We start from the raw sequence: 22,742 nt of genomic DNA, 5'->3' as shown, positions 1-22,742 counted from the left end.
TCATCATCATCATTATCACTGTGCTACGTGGATCGACTGTACGACCTGCCTCCGGCTCACCACCCTCGTGAAGCATTAACGAACCGTGACATTCTCATTTTACAGAAACGTCGGACGAAATTCCCAGTGAATATTGGAACCTCGAAAGTTATTCCTTGGGTGTTTTCTGCGACTTCTTCTTCGATTGTGTTACTTATCAGATTTATGCTAAAAATATTAGAAAAATATTATTTTTGTTCGTTTTAATTTGATATACACGTGATAGAATTATCTGTTATGAGGAATTGATACGAGTTAAACTAGTTGGAGAAATAATTGTTGAAGAGAAAAGTCAGATAAAAAGTTCTGAAATTTATTACACAATAAGATGACGAATAATGTAGTGACCACATTACTGACTTTTATGCATTTATGAAAAATTTTAAAGTGTAATATTCGTCAGAATGCGCATAATATGAAACAATATATAAAATAACCAAAGTAGAGTACCTTTTATAATATTTAACGGATAAAACGATCTCTTATCCAGTTCCAGTTTTTTAATTATATTCGCAAAAATATGAATTTGTATGAATATTCGCAGTCTAGTAATGACAATAAATATTTGTTCATCTTTCAAAAACTCAAAGAGAAATATATTTAATCCTGAAATAAAAATGCAAATAAAAATACAACTTGGTACAATAACATTTTTTTAATCACACAATTGGTCTTCTGATAAAGAATGAAAACTGTGATTTGTTCTGTTTTTCGCCTATCTTTTTCAAACTTACTCTATTTGTCAAAATCATTTTGATAGTATATGCGCGATCTTTAAAAGCTAGATATTTTATTCAGAATTAAATAATTCAGTCGAAGCCAATCAAGCGGACAAAAAACAACAATCGAAAGGCGAAGTCACCCATCGGCATTCTTGAAAGGAAGAACAAATGCAGTTAGAAAGCGTTACGAGGCTCTATATTGTTCCATTTCGCTGAACCTAGCCTGATCGTTTCGCGGATTCGCGGCTGCTCCCCGCGAATAGCCATTTCACGCGAGCAGATATTCAATCTGACATGACACACATGTTTCTTACTGCGTTCGTGCCACCATCGGATTGCACGCTGCGTAACTGTGCTAGATTATCAACAGGTCTGCGGAGAAAGTACCGCGAATAATTCATCGGATCATGCGTGATTGATCGTTACAGGAGAAAAATCGTTCGCGGTCTTCAATGACGCGCGTGCACGCACAGGGATATTGAAAATGAAAACGAAACGATCGGACGGAAAGTGGTTTTCATACAAGATTTCTTGATCGAAAATTTTCTGATGGAGGATTCTTTGATCGAAAATTCTCTGATTGAAAATAACTCGATCGAAGACTCGATTTAACGATGGATCGTAAAATAACGAAATGGAGGTTTCAAACACGTTTATACATCAAAGACTGAGGATCTATTTCTTTCGCAGCTTATCATGGACCTTCATCAAAGGAAAATGGCAACCATTCGGCATTTTACGGATGTTGCACGCAGCATGTATTCGACGATCTGATTGTTAATCATAAGAATACTTACAATGAACCATGAGCCACATGGGAGGAGTTGTTTTACGATCCTCGGTTCGTAAAAACAAAGAAATCTTACCTGTGTTACATATGCTATATATAACTTAAGTTTTCTTAAAAAAAAAAAAAAAAAAAGAAGGACCATTGAATCACGTCCGAATTGATTAAAGATCAGTCACCTGTATTTGAGGAAGGTAGTATCTAGAAAATTACTTGATTTTGCATGCGGAGATGTTAGCTTCTTTTTATCCACATTTGCAAAAGAATGTAGGGGTTAAGGCAAAAGTTAAGAGCTAAAAGTTAAGTAACGTCGAGTGAACAAACGTTGCAATTTTGCCAATTTCGTCGCCGAACGAAAATACTTATCGTCGAGGAGCAAAGACTGTAGCGTGATGTAGCCTCAGGAGGAGGAAGAGTGAACCGTCGAAAAAGCGATGGCGAACGAACGAAAGAACGAACGAAAGTGTGTCGTCCATTCTGGCACGTATTTCCTTTTCTATGTTCAGAGGGGGGCATCGTTGTTCGGGCCCCGACAAGCTGAAGAGCTTGAGGAGTGCTCGCGGCGCGTTGCCCCATAGTGGGGGCAGCGACATAAGTACGAGACGGCCTTAAGAAAAGCCTTCATTCTGATAGCAGATCGCGATTCACGGAGTCGGTGAACTTGTAAAACGCGGCCAAAAGTAGCCAGTGACCAAAAGTAGCGATCGAGTGTGAAGACAAGAAAGACGAAAATCCGGAAGAAAAATTAATAAAAAGAGAGGAGAAAAGGTTTGATAGCGTCGAGGGGAAGCTTTCGATCAGGATAAAAGTTCGTTCGATGCGCGAGACCGATGAGATCGCGACCGCGTTGGTGATCGTTCACGGGTGCACTTTCCAGTAATTCCTCCAAGAGACAGGAGAGATCGAACCTCTATAGATCAAACACTATTCCGTGGATCCCGCTGTTCTTCCAAAGGCAAACGAGGTGGGTAGTGTGAACAAACTTTGCTCGACAGTAATTGCTCAACGCGATACGGCGCGAATACGTAGAAGGACTCTCTGGGCCAAACAGCGTTCGTTTACGTAAGTCGAAGGCCACGATTTCCTCCCGGAGGAAAGACGACTTTGAGTCTTCTTAAAGGAAGGATAGAATAATTATCGAAATCGTTAGTCATCGAGTATATGCCAACAGTTATTAACATCTACTAACCTTCCACAATTCGATCGAATTTAATTACAGTTAAATGAAATACCACGGTTAAAAATAGAAAGATCAGTCTAGGAAACGGAAATACCATCTTATCCGTCTCGATAATCATAGTGAACCTACAACAGTTCGTTGAGAACATTGAAAATTTACAACATTATAATTTAAAAGAATCGTTTCAGGTGGTATAAGAAAATTATAACCGTTTCCATCGACCACGACGTTTAATTTTTCTCAACAAAATCGCGCAATCCCATCTGATCTCTCAATTATTATTAAAACATTCTTCCTCGATGCGTTTACAAAGCTCACTTTGTAATTTCAGATCGTAAACAATGAAAACACAAAAGAGAGTGTAGAATACGCGTAGCCGCGCCGTTTAATCGCCACCGGAGATCGTTAAATCGTTGCAGTTTTACCACGCTCGTTATCTGTTCCGTTAAAGTTTCCGCGATTATCGGAAGTTAACACCGCGCGTTCGCACACCGGCTCGATTTACTGTTCACCGTGTATTTCTGCGTTTCGTTTGGGTGGATATGTTGCCACCACTCGAGATTCGAGGACGTTATCGCGAAACGGTAATTCTCAGAGACTGCAACAGCGACTTCCTTGTTGCCACAATGTTACACAAGGATCCCGTGAGCTGAGCATCCGCGAGACGCGCTTCGGGACAAGAAGAGGTTACAAGAAGCAGAAGATGACGGGGGGTTGGCGCATCTTTCGAGTACGTTGGCGCTCGGCCTCGAGCTTCCTTACACGAGCTCCTTCAGGAAACGTTTCCTCTCTGTTTATTTTCTAAAAATTCCCTAGAGACGCGGCCTGAGCATTAAGTACCGTGCGCACGATTACCATAATCGGAGTTCGATAATCGAGCGTGGACATCGCGATGCACACGGCGCATCGTTTATGATCCCACGTCAGATGGAAAAAAAGAACGATAAGCTTTTTCAATAGATTGACATTACTGACTCGATCAGAGACAAGATGGTGGCTCTTTTGTTTACTGGGTTAGGGTTGTTGTTACGCGAATTCGTGCTTTAACGAACTAACAAAATATGTCTGAAGAAATGCTTGTACTTGTAAGAATCTATACGAACAGCTCGTATGGGAAACACAATAAATCAAATTGTGTTGGTTTTCTGAGTTTTATGTCACTTGGTGGCTCAGCAGAAGTATTTTGACAATTTTTTACGAAGCAGGGGATCATCCACAGATGATATAGGCCTTTTGAAAATAACTGGTAAATCTGATAATGTTTTGTAAGAAACGAATATTGGTTTGACTGTTATGTTAGTTTAATTTAACTAATGTTAATCTACATAACTGTAATGTTATTAATATCTTTTCAATTTTTAAGAAGTCAACAAAACCACGTATTTAATCCCAAAATAAGTGAAAAGATAGGTTTCATATGGAGTTGATTGACAACACATTGAATTTTAAAATTGCTCCTCTATAAAAGACAGAGCATGTGATTTATCATCTTTGCACCTGTATTTATTAGAACACGTATCTATTGTAGTCATAGCCTAAAGGCTAATGCTCGATGCCAGATTATATTCGCTATCTCAACAATATACTAGATTACTAGGTGTATTTTATTTTATGATTTGGACTTTTATGATTTTATTTATGATTTAGACTGTATAACATTGTGTGCTCATCGTTACCAAGGGTTCCATATATTTGAGAACAGAATATGGTTCATCAAACTTTCCGAGGAAGTATGGTCTATACTGTCAATGCATTTCACTTTTGTAGGTCAATCAGTTGAACTTGGTTGAAGATATTCTGTTAGCTGAATCTTTTCACGTCAATACTGCACTCTATCTTCGAAAGATCTACAGTGGCTACAAAAGTACTTTCATGTGATTAAAAAAATTGCATACTACACGAATAAAATGTAGAACCTGATAAAAAATGTGAAAATACTTTTTGCATCCACTTTAAGCCTTTCTAACAAAATGTACTTCGTCATACAATCCAGTAGATTGATAAATTTATCCAATGGAGTTTAAGAATCAGTTTTATGCAGTCTTCGAATAAAATTTTTGTCCTGTAAACCCAGTAATCTCTTTTCCTGTAGATCGCATCAAGCACTGGTTTTGAAAAGTGGAATTTCGTGTGAAACGATGTGAATGTGGAGATAAGGTCCGAATAACAGTTGTAAAATCGTGCACGATCCGGTAATGCAAGCCATTTCACGTGCTCGTCTAACTGTCGTTCGACAATTCTTGGAAAACGTTTCTTTCAAAAAAGATCTGAAATTTGAATCATATTCTGTCACTGAAGTATTACTTGAACGCGTACGTATATGATCGACATGGTAGATAGTTTTGCGGGCGATTTAGCTTTATCGAGTGGACTTTGATGGCAAGGACGTTCGTTCGCTCGCCAAGGCGACTCTCTTCTTCGTTTTGCGCTACTTGTGCGTCACGGAAAGTGCTTTCCAGTCTAACATTAATGACGTCGATGTCTAAAGTTATCCACGGGAGTTAGCGGAACCAGTTCGCGCACATTGAAACGTAACTCGATCGACGAATGCACCAACCGAACGGTAATGGGACAGGATTACAGCCGCGGGAATCGTCCGAGCTTTCCGTAATTAAGATCGTGATATTACCGAAGTCTAGAAATAGGTTGTTCGCGCACCGACCGATAAAATCGTCGATTAAATTACGATGTGACACGAAAAGTATCGACTCAACAACCGCTTCTACACGTGTTACGCGGAAACGATATCGTCCAAACGAATTTATTGAACCGACGAGACTATCATTTTTGTGAACATTACGTGATAGGAAAATGACCGGTAGAATCGATGGTCTTGAATGGTCTCTCTAGTTTTTAAGCTTCGCGTGTATTTCTAATTAAACAGCCGCCGAGAAGAGAATGAATGCAAATTGTGCGCACAAAACGCTTCCAGCATGAAAATGGTTAAGACCGTAATTTTTCAAAATGTTATACTTACGACATGTTACTATTATTACAGTGTACGGTTCTCCGACGAAATATAGGTTGTTACGTGATGTTATACAAGCTCCAGATCCATTACTTTCTCTCTCGAGTCCCGATGCAGTTAACGAAAGAATAGTTTTACGATTCAGTCAGGCTAGACCTAACTGTTCGACGTTTTCTTGAATTCCAAAGATCCAGGCAGCGAGTAAAATGGGGCGGTATAAACTTCTTGAAAACTTGATATACCGGTAGTTTGGTTACATGGCGTGTACTAATGAGTATTCCAATCACACCTCAAGCTGCTATGTTAGATAGTAACTGTTGACGTCTATGTACACCTTCTTATCATTGGAATCCATTTTTTAGCCTTATTACATTCTAACATTCTTTTCTTGGCGTCTTTGAGTAATCTTTCTTACTTCTTTGATGTCCCCGTGCCCTGTCATTTTTCTTCTTTTTATTCCTTTTCTATGTCATATTAGCGAGTCTATTTTTGTATTGTCCGAACTGTTCTGTGTCTTCGTATTGTGTCTTTTTATTCCTAGACTTTTTTGTGTTTATGCACTGTGTTTCTTCTCTTTATTACCTCAACTCGACTCTAGTCCTTATTTGTTTGTCTCCTTTCTGATTCCTTATGTTGTTATTTGTCCTTCTATTATAATTCTTATGTCCTTGCAATACTTCCTTTCTTTATATTCCTTTTAGCCCCTTTTTCCAAAGTTCTTTTTATCTTTGAGAACTTCTTCTTTATCATCTTTGCGCAATGTCTTTTTTTCATCGTTGAAATTCCTCCTTCGGTACTCTTGCGTTGATTTTCACTATTGGTTCTTCGATATTTGCTATTGTTCCATTTTGGGATGTTCTTTGAATTTCCTCCATTATTAGGACCTTCTTCCTGGAAAATTTTTCCATGCCCATGAGGTGACAAATTATGGATACTAGTAATAAGGGCTGGATATTGTCTGTAGATCAGGTTGGTCTACCAGAAAATTCGCTATCAAAAGAAACCTTTAGCAGGTTCACAGAGGTCAGGCAGTTGCCAGGTATAAATTTGGAGAAACTGATCTTCAGTACCACTGACGGCATTTAACAATACTATCCATATGGAATTCGGCCAATGAATTGAAATTTCATTCATTTTGGAAAAATCGGTGACCTATCTGTTTTATGAATCTTGATAACTGCTTCGCAGTGCCTTTATACTTTAATTTATCTTAAATAAGACGCACGCCTAAAGGTACCTAGTTATTACAATTTATTTATTCATCTAATATAATCCTTATAAATGGTCATAAATTAGTAGAAATCTTTAATATTAAAAAGATAAACACTGAATTATAAATAAATAAATTCTGATAGATAATAAATCGTATATATAATTGTCTTAACGATTAATCATCACCATATATCATTTACTCGATCTTTTAATATAAAATCTCGCTTGATCATGAAGTATGAAGACCGCTACGCTCAAACGCGATGCCGCGGTAAATGTACGTAACGCGGTGGTCTGTTCATCGAGACGTGCCGATTATCTTGCACGCCAGTGGCGCTTATGAAATAGCTGACCGCTAATTGAAATGTATGAGACGACCAATGGGTTACCGCTTCCTTGGCCAAGGTCCAATCTATTCGTTTCAACCTTTACGAATTCAGAAAAATCAAAGGTGTCATGATGTAAAATTTATGAAATTCTCGCGGAACCTTTCAGACCTCATCAATCATCAAAAAAAAGAACGAAAAAATGTAGCAGGTTGCTTCTGCACCAACTTCCCGCTCTGTATCGTTTATCCATTCTACCAACAGTATAAATTAGTCTGCACTCAAGAAGATGGTATAACGGTCCCATTTACATTCAACCGCGTAAGAATTAATGACTAATTGAAAAGCCGTGTAGAGAAGCGCCGGACACAGGTTTCGTTGCTCGAGTTAAGAGGGAATGTTCGCGATTTTTGGAACTTCCACGAGTACCACGACCATTTCAGAGAAACTGCACGGAAATTCTACGATACGAGAAGACCTCATTTATCTTCCTCTTCTTCACGCGCAAAGTTAATTCTTTGATCCATTCAGGACTGAACAATACGAAATAACGTGTAACGTGTAGAAGTAGCATTATGAAAAAAACACAAATAAAGTAAGTTAATATTATTTCGTCAAGATAAGAAAAAATAAGAAAAAGAAAAAGTGAGAAAAAATACAGAATAATAGCAGTAGCAATGCAGAAGCAATGTAGAATCTCTGATCTTAGAATTACAGGTACAAAAGGAAATTCTATAATGCGAAGAAAGATATTGCTTTTTATTGCGCTATAAAATACTTCAATTTTTTCGAATTTCATAAAGGTGGAGGATCTAGAATCTAGGCGGAAGTAGAAGTAATAAAAAAATATCGAGCAAATTCTTGGACTTCCTTCTTATAATTACAATATAAGTTCGATAGAGTTCAACAGAGTTTAATGGAGTTCAGTAATGTGAATTGGCTAAAAGGAAATTACAAATAAAATGTTGCAACCAATGCATCCTTGGTCCTTAGTGGATTAATATAAAGCATCGTTAAGCGACAATCGCAGGAGCTCGCCTTTAAATATTCAATGGCGATTAAACCAAACGCCGTCTACTTCCTCGAGAGATAATATATTCTGTGCCGACGGAGAAGTATGCAATCTGTTCGATGGTAATATCCGTATAAAAGGCAAATCGCTGATTCATTTAACCCGAGTCCTTTGTCGATCAACGTACAAGATGAGACTTGAATGAAACTCATGTCATACGATGTCTCAATTTTCTCTGAAGAAGATCAACCTGAGAGTAAAGAAACGGATCATGAAAAAAAGAAAAACAAATAAAAGAAAAGTATGATCGACGATTACGTAACGTTTTTCAAAGCGACTCGAGCAGCTTGCGCGTGACGATCACGATCACTTTATCACCGCTACTAATTGGTATTCCGATACGAGCAGCCACCGTGAACGTTATTCGAGCAGCGAGTATGGCATGGGAAAAACGCGAAGAATTTCGTTGACTAGACCATCGACACCTTACGAGCATACCATATTTCTAAGCAGCCAGCCAAACGTTATTTTCCTTCTATAAAACGGGAGCCATTGAATTATAGCCGCTCGTTACAATCTCTAACATCCGCTAACGCTGTTGAAAATAATTGGAGGATCGTAATTAGAGAATGGCGAGGCAACGAGCACCGTGAAGTCGTAAACGCATTGTACTTACGGGCTTTTGTAAAAAAATGGTACTTAACACGACATTGTTTCTATTCTTAAGTACAATTGCTTTCTTTTAAAAATCGAAGTAATTGCTGCGATAAGAAGATAGCTCCTTTTTTCTCATTTGAGTAAGTCAACGAAAACCAATCTTAAAATCGATCAGAATCGAGTCACTTTTTGAAACATGCGACATATTCACGATCAACTGATACTCGCGATAATAAACTTTTGCGCTTTTATATATTGATATGAAAGCAGAAGGTATATGAAATTACAGTTTTCTCTCTTTTCTAGTAAATAAGATTTATCTCTAAATTGATATCGGGTTACAGATGATCAGAATACTAAATATTAAAACACGCGTATAGAAAATGATAAAAATTATTATCAATCACTTTCATCGCGTCACATACGAAGCAGTAAACAGGATAAAATACCTTAAAGATCAGAATTCTAATGCAACGTTAAATATTAGAGCTGACTTCGTATTGCTACAAACTGTTCGATGGGAAAGGACAAAACATTCGAAAAGTCGTACGAACCAACGACCGTCTTTTTGGATCATATGTCCACCCTCGAAAAAAAAAGATTCCAAGATAACAAAGGCACCGTCTGCATGACAAGAGAAGGAAAATCGGAACAAAAGACCTAACCCAGTTCCCTGCAAAAATATCGCTCCGCTTTCGCCATGTAAATCGAAAACCATCAAAAAATTCGAAAGCGGCTTCCGTTGTCGTTTATTCGTCGAAAAATCTGGTAGGAGGAGAAGATCGGTTGTTCCTAGTTTGCCGATGGTCCGTGAGGTGATTGACAATGGGCGAACAATTTTCGCACGCCCGTAGCCTAACAACGCATCCGACCGGTTTAAGATTTCACTTCCTTGTGATTCCGAATACAAATGGCGGCACACACCCAAGAGCCGGTCGCTCGTGCTTCACAGGAAGGAAGGAGGAAAGAAGGAGGCAATCGGCGAGGAAACACTCTGCGATTCCAGAATTATCCTGTGCAACCTCTGGAAAAGAAAAGAAGCCGTAAGTGAATCATCGGTCGAACGATTCTCGAGATCGTTAGAGATAGGAAAAAATCGGCGTGGACATTAGAATGACGATGATGAAATACACGCACTGACGATCTAATGGATTAAAAATGACGTTTAATCGAGGATCAGACTACTAGGAAATTCGCAACGAACAAATAAAACGTGATCGTTCGTCGAGATGTTTTAAACGTGGCTGGATCTCACAGGCTATAAAAAAGGAGACGATGTAAATTTCCTCCAAAAGATATTAAAACCTCGTTTAAACATGTACGTTGCGAAAAATATGCTTCCGAGAGGCATTTAATTACTGCGATAAATGAATTTTTAATATTATAATATTTTTTTCATATCTCTATTCTTGCTTTTTATTTAATGTAAATAATCAAAAAAGAGCATGAAGACCTACAACGTTAGTTTAAATGACGACCGTATGAGAGTTAAGATGTATAGGATGGTAAATACATCAAATGTTATTCGGATTAATCGTTCCATGTGTGATACAATTTGCAAGCATACCGTTGCCTTTTTACAGTGATGCAACATTTTGAAGAATCGCATTCATTTTTATGCCAACTCTAACGGGACGTGCGTTTACGTGGTTTGACGATGAAAGGATCAATCGACTGTGTTCGTCCAAAGACTCTTTGTTCAGTGGTAATTTAGAGGATATTCCCTTTAACTGAATAAACGGGCGACCAGTAAATCCGAAAACAATATTCAATGTGATAAAACGTGCATTAGTTACATGGAAGTTCATCGATATTCTTTCATTAATTCGCATATCATCGATTGGTTAATCTTAATTGTAAGTAACGCTGCTAATGCAACTGTAATGTAAGTTACGTTTTCTATGCGTACTTGTGTTAAAACAAACAATATCATTTAATTTCTTCGATTTATTTCTAACAAATAATATGCATTTCTTGAAGAGCAGTATTTCGGTAGTAAATGTGTTAAAGTGAAGTTTTCTCTACAATAAATGCTATAAACGGCGGATAAACGGCGATGTGATTCATTGTCTTCCTCTGAATGAAAACGTGACCGGATAAGGGGAGTCTATATATAGCCACATGAAAACCCGTTTGATTTTACATTCAATTGATAGATACGACCGTTTCTTGCTAAAATCATTTATTTTCAAGAAATCGATTCATTGAGTTCGTTAGTGATTTTGTTTTAGTCACGTTGGTTTTCTAATTTATCTCGACGATCCTTCGTTTCTGTATAATTTCCTCATAATTCCTGATGTCATTAGAAATTCACCGTGATTGGTAATCTGTCAGACGTTAATTTCTCTGAATATCTACTACGTTCGTTTTAATCATATCGTTTGAATTTTGCGACGCGCTTTCGCCGTAAATACTAATTGAAGCGAGTGCGCAATGAGAATGTGTTAGTCGTGTCGTTTTTAATTGCGTCTCGCTCTACTAAGGTTATCAATACGCTGTATCAAAACTGGACTTTCTAACGTCGAATCTTTTAATTACATATGCAAATTATTTCTAAACTTCTACTGTTCTAGCTTTCGATTAATCGTGATGGTCGATATTGGTATCCTAGTCTATTGATTTGATCATGTGTCTGCAATTGAGGAAAATTTAATCATTCGTTACCGTGATATCGTTTTTCCAAATAAGACCTTAATTACATGTGGCTTAATGAAAACATAATGTAATCGAAATAACATTCATATAATTCTATACATTTTCCGAATAATTAACTAATTCCATTCTTCCAGATTCATCAAAATCATCGGTTCTAAAGTACAACAATTTTTCCAACGTTACCCTTACAACATTTTCATTCTGAAACAATCTATTTGTCGAAAAATTTGGAAAATATTGTACGGACAATAATGATGAATAAAAACTCTATTTCTAGAAATAAAAATATTTTATCGTATAAAATATTTTCCAATTATTTATAACAACTGCTGACAAAGTTTTAATATTTCTATTCTTCTTCTTCAATGTGATTAAAAACAATTAATAATAATAGGACAAAATTTAACGGTTGCTATTGACCCGAGAAATCTTTTACATGCACCGATCAGCCAAATAATTGACACCTGCATCGGATCGATATTTTCCGCTCTTTAAATCTTTAACTTTTTGGACACCGTAAATGTCCACGTTAATAATAGGAGAGCCATCATCGATGAAAACAGGCTTTTTGTTGGACACAAATCGGCGAAAGAACCGGAATCTGCTAAGGTCTCGAAAGAGGTTAATTCGGTTTTCGTAACGCGTGATCGGGTCCAGGCTCTCATTGTGTATTGAGACTACTGTATTATTACATCGTCGAAATGTTCGACGATCTTGTTACAGTTAGAGGATAGCCAATTTTTCGAGCAGGGATTCCTTACGGTACTTATCCACAACGGACAGAAAAAAAGGACAATACCTTGAGTTTATTTAATAATATCCTGTTCAAAGTATAATTAGAGGATCATCTACCGAAACGATCTTATCGCGCGTTTAGATATCCAATGATTTTTAGATAGTTGGATTCTATCATGCTTGCATATTCGGCAAGCATCATTTGACAATTTGAAGAGATACCTAAAAACCTACCTTGGATCTTCTATAGAAATGTATATTTTCTAACGAAACCCTTGATCTTTATCGAAAAGACATCAACCCTTTACAGTGTAATAGAACGAAGAATTAAAAACCAAGAAGAAAATAATTATTTCCTTGTACTCGAGATTCCTTGCATTTTTGGGGCATCAGGTGCAGAAAATATATACTACATGTACTATTATATAGGTAATAAATATTAAGTATTGCATTATTAAGATATTAACCCTCCTACGGTGTAATAATAAAGCGAAGAGGTTAAAATGAAGGAGAAAATAATTATTTCTTTATCCTCAAGATTCCTTGTATTTCTGGCGTCAGAATGTTAATGATTGCTTTGTATGGTAACGTCCAACATGTTCGCTACATACAATACCGATCCGAATATACAAGCTTTTAGGGCATGTGCGTGGTACCGACTTGAATATGAGACGCGAAGTGAGAATCACGACAATGTGAAAAAATCTTTCATGATATATGTCCAACACATACATAATTTACCTATATACAGTTGAAAAGAAAATTATTTGTTAACATTTAGCAATATAGAATACATTGAAAAGCAAATTATTCGTTAACGTTCAGATAATGGAAACCCACAGAAATGGAAGGAAATCCACAGCAATCTGTCAAAATGTGAAATTAACAGCGGTATATTTTGCTCGAGTCTTTCTTTACTCTGTCACATTGTGCAAAGATGAAATCGGCGTCAGAATCTCTACACACATGCTCTCATAAGAAGAGGTTGATCCAATCGTTCTAACGGATATTTTGCGTGAATAGATTGATGGCAGGATGATGAAGGATTGCATTCCGAAAAGAACAATCGTGTACAGTTAGGAAATTAGACCGAGTCTCAGAAATCCGGAATCGTAGTTTACGTGTATCTAAGACAACGTGAAGGAGAGGGGAGCATTGTGTAAAGTCAGAATACCTTGACTCACATGATTGGGATCTCGCGAGAACCACCTGCAGCCTTCGTGACTGCCGGTGCAATTATGAGAAAGTCTAGCAAACTCGCTCGTTAGAAGAGCCACGTGCGACCTTCGATGACGCTCAAATTGGCGATACTTAAATTATCACCTCTCGTGCCTCGCAAACACTTCGAATTCCGCTAACGCGATACTTTTAATCCTACGATCAAATCCTATTTCCTTCCATGGTTCTAACTTTCAGTGTCAGTCTTCCTTGTAAAACTTCGCTTAACGCTAAAAACTATTATCTTTTGAAGTATAAAATTTCTACCAAAGAAATCAAAATGTAATATGAAGAAGTACGTAATATGAGGGGAAAAAGAAGCTTTCACTTTCATTTACTTGTTATATTTGGTAAAGAAATTTTAGAAACTTTATCTTGTGTATCATTTTATATTATAAGTAGACTGTGGATATTTATGATAGATATACATCTAAGTAAAAAGTAAAAAGTATATATATATATATATATTATATTTTTACCAAAAATCATTCGAACATTCCTCAAAATATACCACTATAAATCTATCGAATTTCTATGAATTTCTAATATTAAAAACGAAATGCGAATATAAAATTCCTGCATTCCGGTAACGCGATCTAGTAACGAAATATCGATACGATTTTTAACGGTGTAGTTTATAACAGGATAGCATAGTTACCCGAGTACCCTTGAATTAACTTTCAGAAGTAGCGATTAGGATCAAGCGTTAATAAATAATTCGAAGATCTCATGTTAAGAAACGGAACCATTACCAAGAACAAACAGAATACCGTAACATTCAACGGAGTAGAATTTTTGCCCAACATTTTTATCGCGGGTAAATTATTTCGTTGGCAGGTCTTTTAAATGAAGAAATAAATTCTTTATGTCGAACAAAACATGTTAAGAGGGTCGTTTGCGATATAGTCGCAGTAAAGGACTTTGATGCAACATGTGTTCACATTTGCTCGAGCATCAAACGAATCAGAGTATGAAAATTTCTATCCTGTCAGAGTTTGATGTGTGCACCACGAGAATATTTACCGTACTAGGAGTCAGTAGCGTAAAATTGGCTAATTAGAAACGCATGAGCGAACAGAGACGAGAATGATGGACCACAATACGGGTCGTTCTTTCGCGTGAACCTCCTGACGTAGGTCCGAATAAACTCGATTAATTTTCAACGAATTTATCGCGAGCCACAGAGCGGAGCAACGACTTCTACCATTCTCGTTAGGTAATTACAGTAAATTATTTTTAATACTTTTAACATGTCAAACATTTAAAACCTTCAGCGTGTGCCTAAGTAGTTTATATGCAGTTAATTAAAATAAAAGTGATACGAGCAAAATAAATAAGAGTATGGAATTACGTTTTTGTCTGGATAAAAGCAGGTTTGGTTTGGTAATTTTAGAATTAACAAATGTAGTTTCTCTATTATGTCGTGCTTTTAAGCTTCATAAAATTTCTTAATTCGATAATAATGTTTTTATTAGTACTATAAAATATAAGTGACAAGTGAAGTTAAGATATTCTCAATTATTTTTTGACACCCAAAATGTACATATTTTAAACAGTGTTTGCGTAACGAATTTCATTAACTTTTACTAATTCCAGAATCCTCTTACGTAATAATTTATTAATAACATTATTAAATTGAGACAAACGACTAGTTGTATATAGATTCTAGATTTCTCTTTTATAAATTCAAAAGTATTGAACAAAGTAGAGTATCAAGTGATTTACAATTTGTATGATGTATTTTTAAAATGTCAGTTGTATCAAACTTGTTCTGATTATGTAAGAGGATATGGTGCTGTTAATTTCTGATTCGTGACTTTGTCATTGGTCTGTGAAATTTCACTAATCAAATTATACGTATAAGAGAACTTAGCAAGTGTGTGATGAAGATCTTAGACATCTATTGTTTGAAGTCAATTCACTTCAATTCAAGCCTGATTCAGTCCTACTGATATGAATATACTTTATACATAATTCAAATTACTTGACCAATCTAAACGAGTCTTAGCCACGATCAAAAAAGAGAAGAATTGCCCGCCGCGGTTGTTTATTAAAAATTATTTACTGCAATTACCTACCGTTATCCGTCGAAGTCTAATTAAGAGCTTCGCAAATTGCGCGAAAATTCATACCGGATGAAAATCAAACCGAAACAGGAGCGCGTAATCGCCGCGAGAAGAGAAATGCAAGAGGCGTACGCGCGATCCAACTTTATGGATTCCCTCGAAAACCCGTTAAAGCTTAAGTATCTCCTTTTTAAGCTGCCTTTCGCGCTCGATCGCGGAACCAACTTCCAGTTGCATACATGCCACTTTTCCATGTCCATTTCTATTCGACGAGCCTCCTACCTCGCGTAGCCAGTATCAGAAATAACCCGTAACCCGTAAAACAAAAGTTCAGCGCACCATCGAGACGTACAGTGTTGGTAAAGGACTGTCTAACTGTAAAAAAGTCATAATTTTAATCATTTTTTTCAATTTCCAAATTCGTAAGGATCCTTTGTTATTAGAATTTTAAGTTTCGAAATTTGTAAGTGTCTTTGATGGGCGTAGTACGTTTTTAAATTCTTAAGGATCCTTACTTAGGGAGAATGTCGCTTATCTATACAAAATATTTAAATAAGGTAGAGTACACAAATGTCAATGGTGCTCCTTTTTTTCTAATTTGATGGAACTTCCAAGTATATGCACTCAAAAATGAGTAATACGTCTTATTAAGGAGAACTACATAAATTGGTAGGGATTAATTAGAATTTCACCGCCATCCTGCAGTTCGGACTCAGTTCTTTGAATTTCATAAAAAAACAAGTACATTTTGACACAACTCTTTCTGTAATTTAATTTTACATCTTCTGTCATTTAGCTACTTCGATTATTATGTTATACTACATCTGAAAACTATACAAGCTGATCTGCAAAAATGAACAATATTAACTCGAATAATTAAGTCATCCAGCAGTATTTTTGATTAAACGACTTAGACAATGATTAGACAGCTATCTTCAACCGCGACGCGAGCCTTACACCGGATGCATGTATACGTTCGCTTCTCGAAATCCACGGAAAAAATGGCCTGATTTCCGCTTCAAAGAGCGCATTTGCGATTAACATGCAATTATTCGGGTCAATAATGCGATGGGATTGCCATTACTCCGCCATTTCTCCCTCTCTCTTCATCCACGTAAATTGAGGGTTAGGGAGAAAGTAGCAACAGAAAAAAGAAGCGAATGACCGGCAAGGAGAGGCTCAATTTTCCTAAAGAAAGTACGACGGCATATCGAGGAATGTCAAATCATCTTTCACACGATAAATTAATTGCTCGACTGCGCGTAATGGCACGACAAAAGTCGATAAAATCAGCCTCCTTCCATATAATCTGCGCCCATTTACCACTGATAACGCATCGTTTATCCCCACTTTACCCGGTGACTTTACATACCGCACCACTTTCTAACTTTTTGCAACTCCGCAGTTCCCTCCGATTAACGAGGAGAATCAGTCTGGCTAGGTCAAAATCCTGAGCACGTGCAGATGTCTCCAAGTTTCATTAAAATTGCGGAAATGGCATATCCTCGGCTGTACATCATCCAAGCAGTATCGTTCGTTTAACTCAGAGGAAAAACGAAGCATTGCTAATCATTATCAAAGTGACCAGTTTATGCTTTACCTGTTCTATAAATCCCATCGAAGCTGTACAATATCACTCTATAAATTGCAAAGTGAAGCGTGAACGAGCTATTTCGAGACTCCAAAGAGAATTCCAAGAAAATTTATCCAGCATCTACATCTATACTACTTAGATCGTTACTATCACACAAATCTGTACGATGATGGTCAAGTGTACAAAATGAAAAACTGGTTGATTTAACACGAAGAAAAAACGAAGCATCGCTAATTATTATAAAAGTGGTCATTTTATAGTTACCTGTTCCATAAATCCCGTTTAAGCGGTACAATATCAATTTATAAATTTCCTAACTTGATAAAGTGAAGCGTGGAAGTGCTATTTCGCAGCTCCAAAGAGAATTCGAATTTATCCAACATCTTCAGCTATACTATCTGTATCTTCGCTACAATACAAATGTACGATAATGACCATCGTACAATCCTATATCATTACCACTATACAAGCTTAAAAACTCCTTAATGTAACTCGGAGAAAAAACGAAGCATCGCTAATCATTATAAAAGTGGCCAATTGATAATTGACTGTTCCATAAATCCCATCCAAGCTATAGAAGCTATCCAAGCAACGTTGCTTTACACATTCCTAACATATAAAATGAAGCGTAACATATAAAGTGCTATTTCGAACGTGCTATTTCGAAGTTCCAAAAAGAATTACAGGAGAATTTATCCAATACCAGGAGTTAAAGGCCGAAGAGTAGTCCTAATGACACGTGACGAAGGTACGAGCTGTACGCCACGTCGAAGAACCTTCATCCCGCGGATGTTCTCATCGAGTACATGTGCACGCGAAGACTTTGGTTTCGCCTTCCCTGTCACGAGCACATTGTATCGTTCCTGACAAAGATGCCCGTAAAAAGATACGCGCATCTGCGTATTCGGGCAGTTCATTTCGGCAAAATAACGGTGTGCTCGAAATGGCCGCGATGAAAAACGACCTGTACAGACGTTGAAGTCTCCAAAAGAGTCCTCGACTTTAGACAGGTTTGAATCTCGTATGTAATTCGGCTTAGTATTATTTTCGTCGTTATAATCTTCGATGATCGACGAGAATCCTTAATACTCTTCGAAATAAGTACCCAGGACCTCCTTAAATCATCTGGAACATTTTTGAAGGGTAGGAAGAATGGTATAAGAGGACAGGAGGTGAGGATGATACGAAAGGATAAGACGCAAGAGCTCGAAGATCCTCCCGTCCTGTATCTGACGCTTCGAAAACTGCTGATGTCATAGGACTTTTCGTATAGAAGAGCATATGTAAAAAGGAAAAATTCTATCGGACAGGGTGTTCCCGCGGAAATGATGAATTGAAATTTTATGCAAAACCTGGGCGGGATGAGCGAAGTTAGATGGAGCGTGTTGCCACCGTGTACAGAGGGAAGACAGGTATAAAACAAGACCACTGGTGGATAACATAGGTCTCTGTAAGTTGACTGCATCATCCGCCAGGGAAAAGGTAGTTGGTTTACCTTACTAACAGCGGTTCGAGAAAAAGGAACCCGACGCCGGTAATAACGAGGTATCGCGTAACAATCAACCGGTACTTAATCGTAAATGCTGACGGGCCGCCATTATCCTTTAAATCGATCAGTCACACCGTTAATTATACTCGTTGGAATCTGAATATCTCCCGAGAAAATTACATCGCGCTGCCGCTCTACCATCTATACGCTCATAAATCCGCGTTGCACGAGGGCCGACGAGCTTGACTTTAATTGCTCGATTTTAATATCCATCTGGCGCGGCGTGAAAGATGAGAATCAATCGACTCGACACCCGTTTAAGATGGAAACGCGAGAGCAGAACCGAGGATAAAACGTTCTAATTCGAGACTATTAACCAACCCTTGCCACTTCGATTACACGCTCTCGTACAAAACCTGTATAGTTTAATAAACAGAAAAAAGAAAGAAAAGTAAAAAAGAAAGAAGATACCGACTGATTCAACGTGGCGAAATAATAAACAACCGGTACATGCGATATTTCGCGAGTCATCGCGGTATGAAATAGCGGACCCTACACTTGACAGAAGCTACTACGCGGTTACTCTCGCAATTAGAAGCGATTCAATCAGCAAGTCGCATGATGCTAAATCAAAATCACCGCTGTAACAAATCTCTAGCAATTAAGAATTAGCAAAACCAAATAGCCAAATCTATCTGCTAAATAACATTCGACGCGTACAAGAAACCCTATTACGAAATCCGTACTGAATGGATTGTTTCGGTTCATCTCCCTTTCTGTCTGTCTGTCTCTCTCTCTCTCTCTCTCTGTGCGTCCGACCTTCTGCAAGGTCTTCAAGGAGTTCTCTCTGGTCAGGAATGCGTGACTCGACGATTTTATAACCCGCTTTCAATTATCATTCCTGATGCTCTTGTTCTTCTCCCTTTGGTTCGCGCTACGGTTGCGTAGAAGAAAGCTTGACGCGGGGAATGCACGCGCGCGGAATTTGTCCCCGTCGCGGCGGCGTTTTCTTTCCCCGCGTGCGCATCCAGTGTCTCGCTTTTTTTTCTGCGTTTTCGCTTATATGCACTTCCCTGCTGCCGCCACGGGGCTACGTGATTTATTCGATGTCGATTACGGGGAACAGCCGGTGCCGCGCAATGAAGGAGGAAGAGACTTCCATACTGCGGCACACCGTTCCCGAGAAAACGAGTTGTCCTCGGGCACGTTCAGCCGGACGAGCCGACGATTTGTTTCGGCTCCTTCGCCGATGATTCGCTCGCATCCACCCTATCTTTCAGCGAGATCGCGTTTTGCATGCTTAATGTCATCCGCTTGTCGTGTTAACCCGCCAAATAAACGATTAGTCGATTTAATTCGGAGGTAACGCGTGCTCTTAGGATGCGAGTTTGTGACGACTGTATCTACTGTTGGAAAGGTTGTCCGCATGAAAGGCTTAGCGCGATATTTTAAGAGCGAAAAAGTATTCAGGGATAATAACTTAATCAGATTTTCTGCTCGAGAATGAGGCAACTCGTAAGTACTCATAAGCCGGATTATACGTGCCTTTCCTCGATGCTTGGTGAATGGTTGATGTAGTTCCAATGCCTCTTCTTCCAATAGTTGTATCGAACGATCGTTTGGCAATGAGAATCGAACAGACGTTCTCTGACGTCTATTTTGAGCGTAAATTTTCCAATAATAGATGCGAAAATAATTTTTCAGATATTTTGCGTGAATATCATTTTTCAGTGTTGTTTTAACATATATTTATATAACACATGTGATGATGATTTTTTAGACATTTTCCATGAATATTTCTTATTAAATTTGCTTTGTAAGCATATTTTTTCAACAAATCGTGCTAGTTGTTCAAGGTAAAAACAATGAAATCGTTTGGTTTTTTCCAGTCATCATGAAGATCTCGGCGACTATATTGGTTTGCGTGGTGGCATCGGTGGCGGCGGTGCCGCTCCAAGACACCCTGAATGACGCTCGATTGTTCCCTCGGAACAAGGACGCGGTTCCAGTTTCCACGGAACCCGGGATTGTCACCGGCAAGGACGCGACGAATCAGTCGACAAAAAAGCAATCAGAGAAGACCGACAGTGGAACGAAAGAGTCGAAATCCTCGTTGCTAGCCTCGATTCAAGATAATAATCAAGGCAAGCTTGAAGTTGGTCGTTTCTCAAAGCAATCCAACGAAGTCAAAGCAACTAAGAAGAATCGGAAGCATAAAGCCATCTTCGTCAATTATCCTCTCGTTTCACAGCTTCCATTCTCTAACGTCCCCTACGATATCGATTATCCCAGCAACAACTTCGATACCGAAGAAAGAACCATGTCGGATCCGAATAGATACGAGGAAAGCAACATCTTTTACATCAGGCTACCACCCACGCCGTACATGTTCGTGCCAGGTTTAGGCTATATCTCGCAACCGCCCACTTACTCCACAGCCAGCCTTCGGCCGCATGTCCCGTACACGAGACCCGGAAGGCCGAAACCAAATTACCAGCAACCCGTTAACCCGTTCATCAAGCTGCCCATCGATTTTGTGAGCAACGGAAAACCAACGTCGGTCTACCAATGGCAAAAGAAGACGAACAAGAAACCAACGGACAGCCCAATCACCAATCTGGACAGCGTTTCGGCGGACTTTGTGAGCAATGGGAAACCAACATCGATTTATCAATGGCAGGGCAATTTAAAACCGACTAAGAAACCAGCGGACGATTTGGTCAACAAGCTGGACAAGGGCCCGTACACGTTTAATGGCAAGCCTACCAGTTTCTTTCTGTTGAAGTCTGATGGAACCGCAGGGGCACGTCAGGCTTTCCGGTACCCCGACTACCGGCAAGATAATTCCTACTATTGAAGACACGGGGCAGCTAGTTGCTACCGAAACGTGGAACGAACCACGGCTACCTCGAATCCTACAAATCGTCGGTTTGATTGCCGGATGATGATGGATTCGAGCGAAAGAGATGAGAAGCGACGAGCGTATGCACGAGAAATGTGAAACGAGAGAGGAATCGATTCGCCATTCTCGTTCGAATCGTATAACTGCGAGTGCCAGAGAATCGTGATGCTCGATCGCTTAGAAATTACACTCGCGCTTACGCTTCGTTCAGATTAGTGCAATTATCTGAATTCAGGCAACTTGAAGTTGTTTTCCTCGTCTGAACTTGTAGCATGCTAGATTTCAGGGGGTATACTACTGGACTTTTAGAAATCGAAGCCTCGTTTTTAATTTTCTTACGGTGTTAGGTGCGCGAAATATCGAGTTGACTTATGTTACTAGAACGAATGTATTATTTTGAAAGCTCTGTTAACGTTTTTTTCGAAATTATAATTTTCACTCGATCGTTATGAAATCTCCGCGTCGCCAAAAATTAGAAAATAGGTCTATGTCAATGTTATCTTACAAGATCTAAATTCTTCATCAAACTTATCCGTAGCTTCTTCAAGATAGTATACCTCCTTGAAATGTTCTTTATTCATTGAATCGCCTGAATTCAAGAAACTTGACCGGTCTGAACGGGATTTGAAACATGTATATTCGTACAGCGACAAGCTTTCGTATTTACGGCCTTGATATAGAAGTTACACAGGCTGACTAGTGATTTATACCGTGTTACATTTACATCTAAGAGTATAGGTTATTACGCGTATGATTATGCGGGAACCGTGGAGCCAGTTCCCTAAGACGGACTGTTAAAAAATTTCATCACGTCGATGATGGACGTCGTTGGCGTAGCTAATACGATCTCTTTGATAGAGATTTGTATCTTTTTTTCTCCTTATACGTTGCTTTCAAGTTCGATGCCTTGATTGTACAAGGTACAGTGGTGGAAGTTGCGTTTTAAAGTAGAGGGGAAAAGATCGAGGAGAAATATCCCTGTATGGTAAACGAGAAATGAACGATAAAGACCAGTGTGGAAGATAAAACGACGTAATGAGAAACGTAAACATAACAGCCGTGAAGTTTTTCATTCTTGCAGTTAAATATCTTCTGATTTTCATGTTGCGTTAATTCAGTATGCTGGTATTGATTCCACTCTGCATAATTAAGACGTATCGCTGTGGTTGCTCGAGATACA

At 38.4% G+C, this 22,742-nt stretch overlaps 1 protein-coding gene across 1 annotated transcript; it reads left to right on the top strand.

Annotated features, from left to right (window-relative positions):
- The first annotated feature begins 2,207 nt into the window (after positions 1 to 2,207).
- LOC138186802 (uncharacterized) lies at positions 2,208 to 21,661 on the top strand. The gene is made up of 2 exons (XM_069127019.1): positions 2,208 to 2,512; positions 20,550 to 21,661. The coding sequence occupies exon 2, from the start codon at positions 20,555 to 20,557 to the stop codon at positions 21,515 to 21,517; it is 963 nt and encodes a 320-aa protein (XP_068983120.1). The 5' UTR covers positions 2,208 to 2,512; positions 20,550 to 20,554; the 3' UTR covers positions 21,518 to 21,661.
- Positions 21,662 to 22,742: the final 1,081 nt, after the last annotated feature.

The sequence above is a fragment of the Bombus flavifrons genome, chromosome 14 (assembly GCF_040668555.2).
Source record: "Bombus flavifrons isolate JBK064 chromosome 14, iyBomFlav1_principal, whole genome shotgun sequence".
Lineage (NCBI taxonomy): Eukaryota > Metazoa > Arthropoda > Insecta > Hymenoptera > Apidae > Bombus > Bombus flavifrons.
Note: the sequence above shows the minus strand (reverse complement) of the source record. Positions and strands in the feature narration are given on the sequence as shown.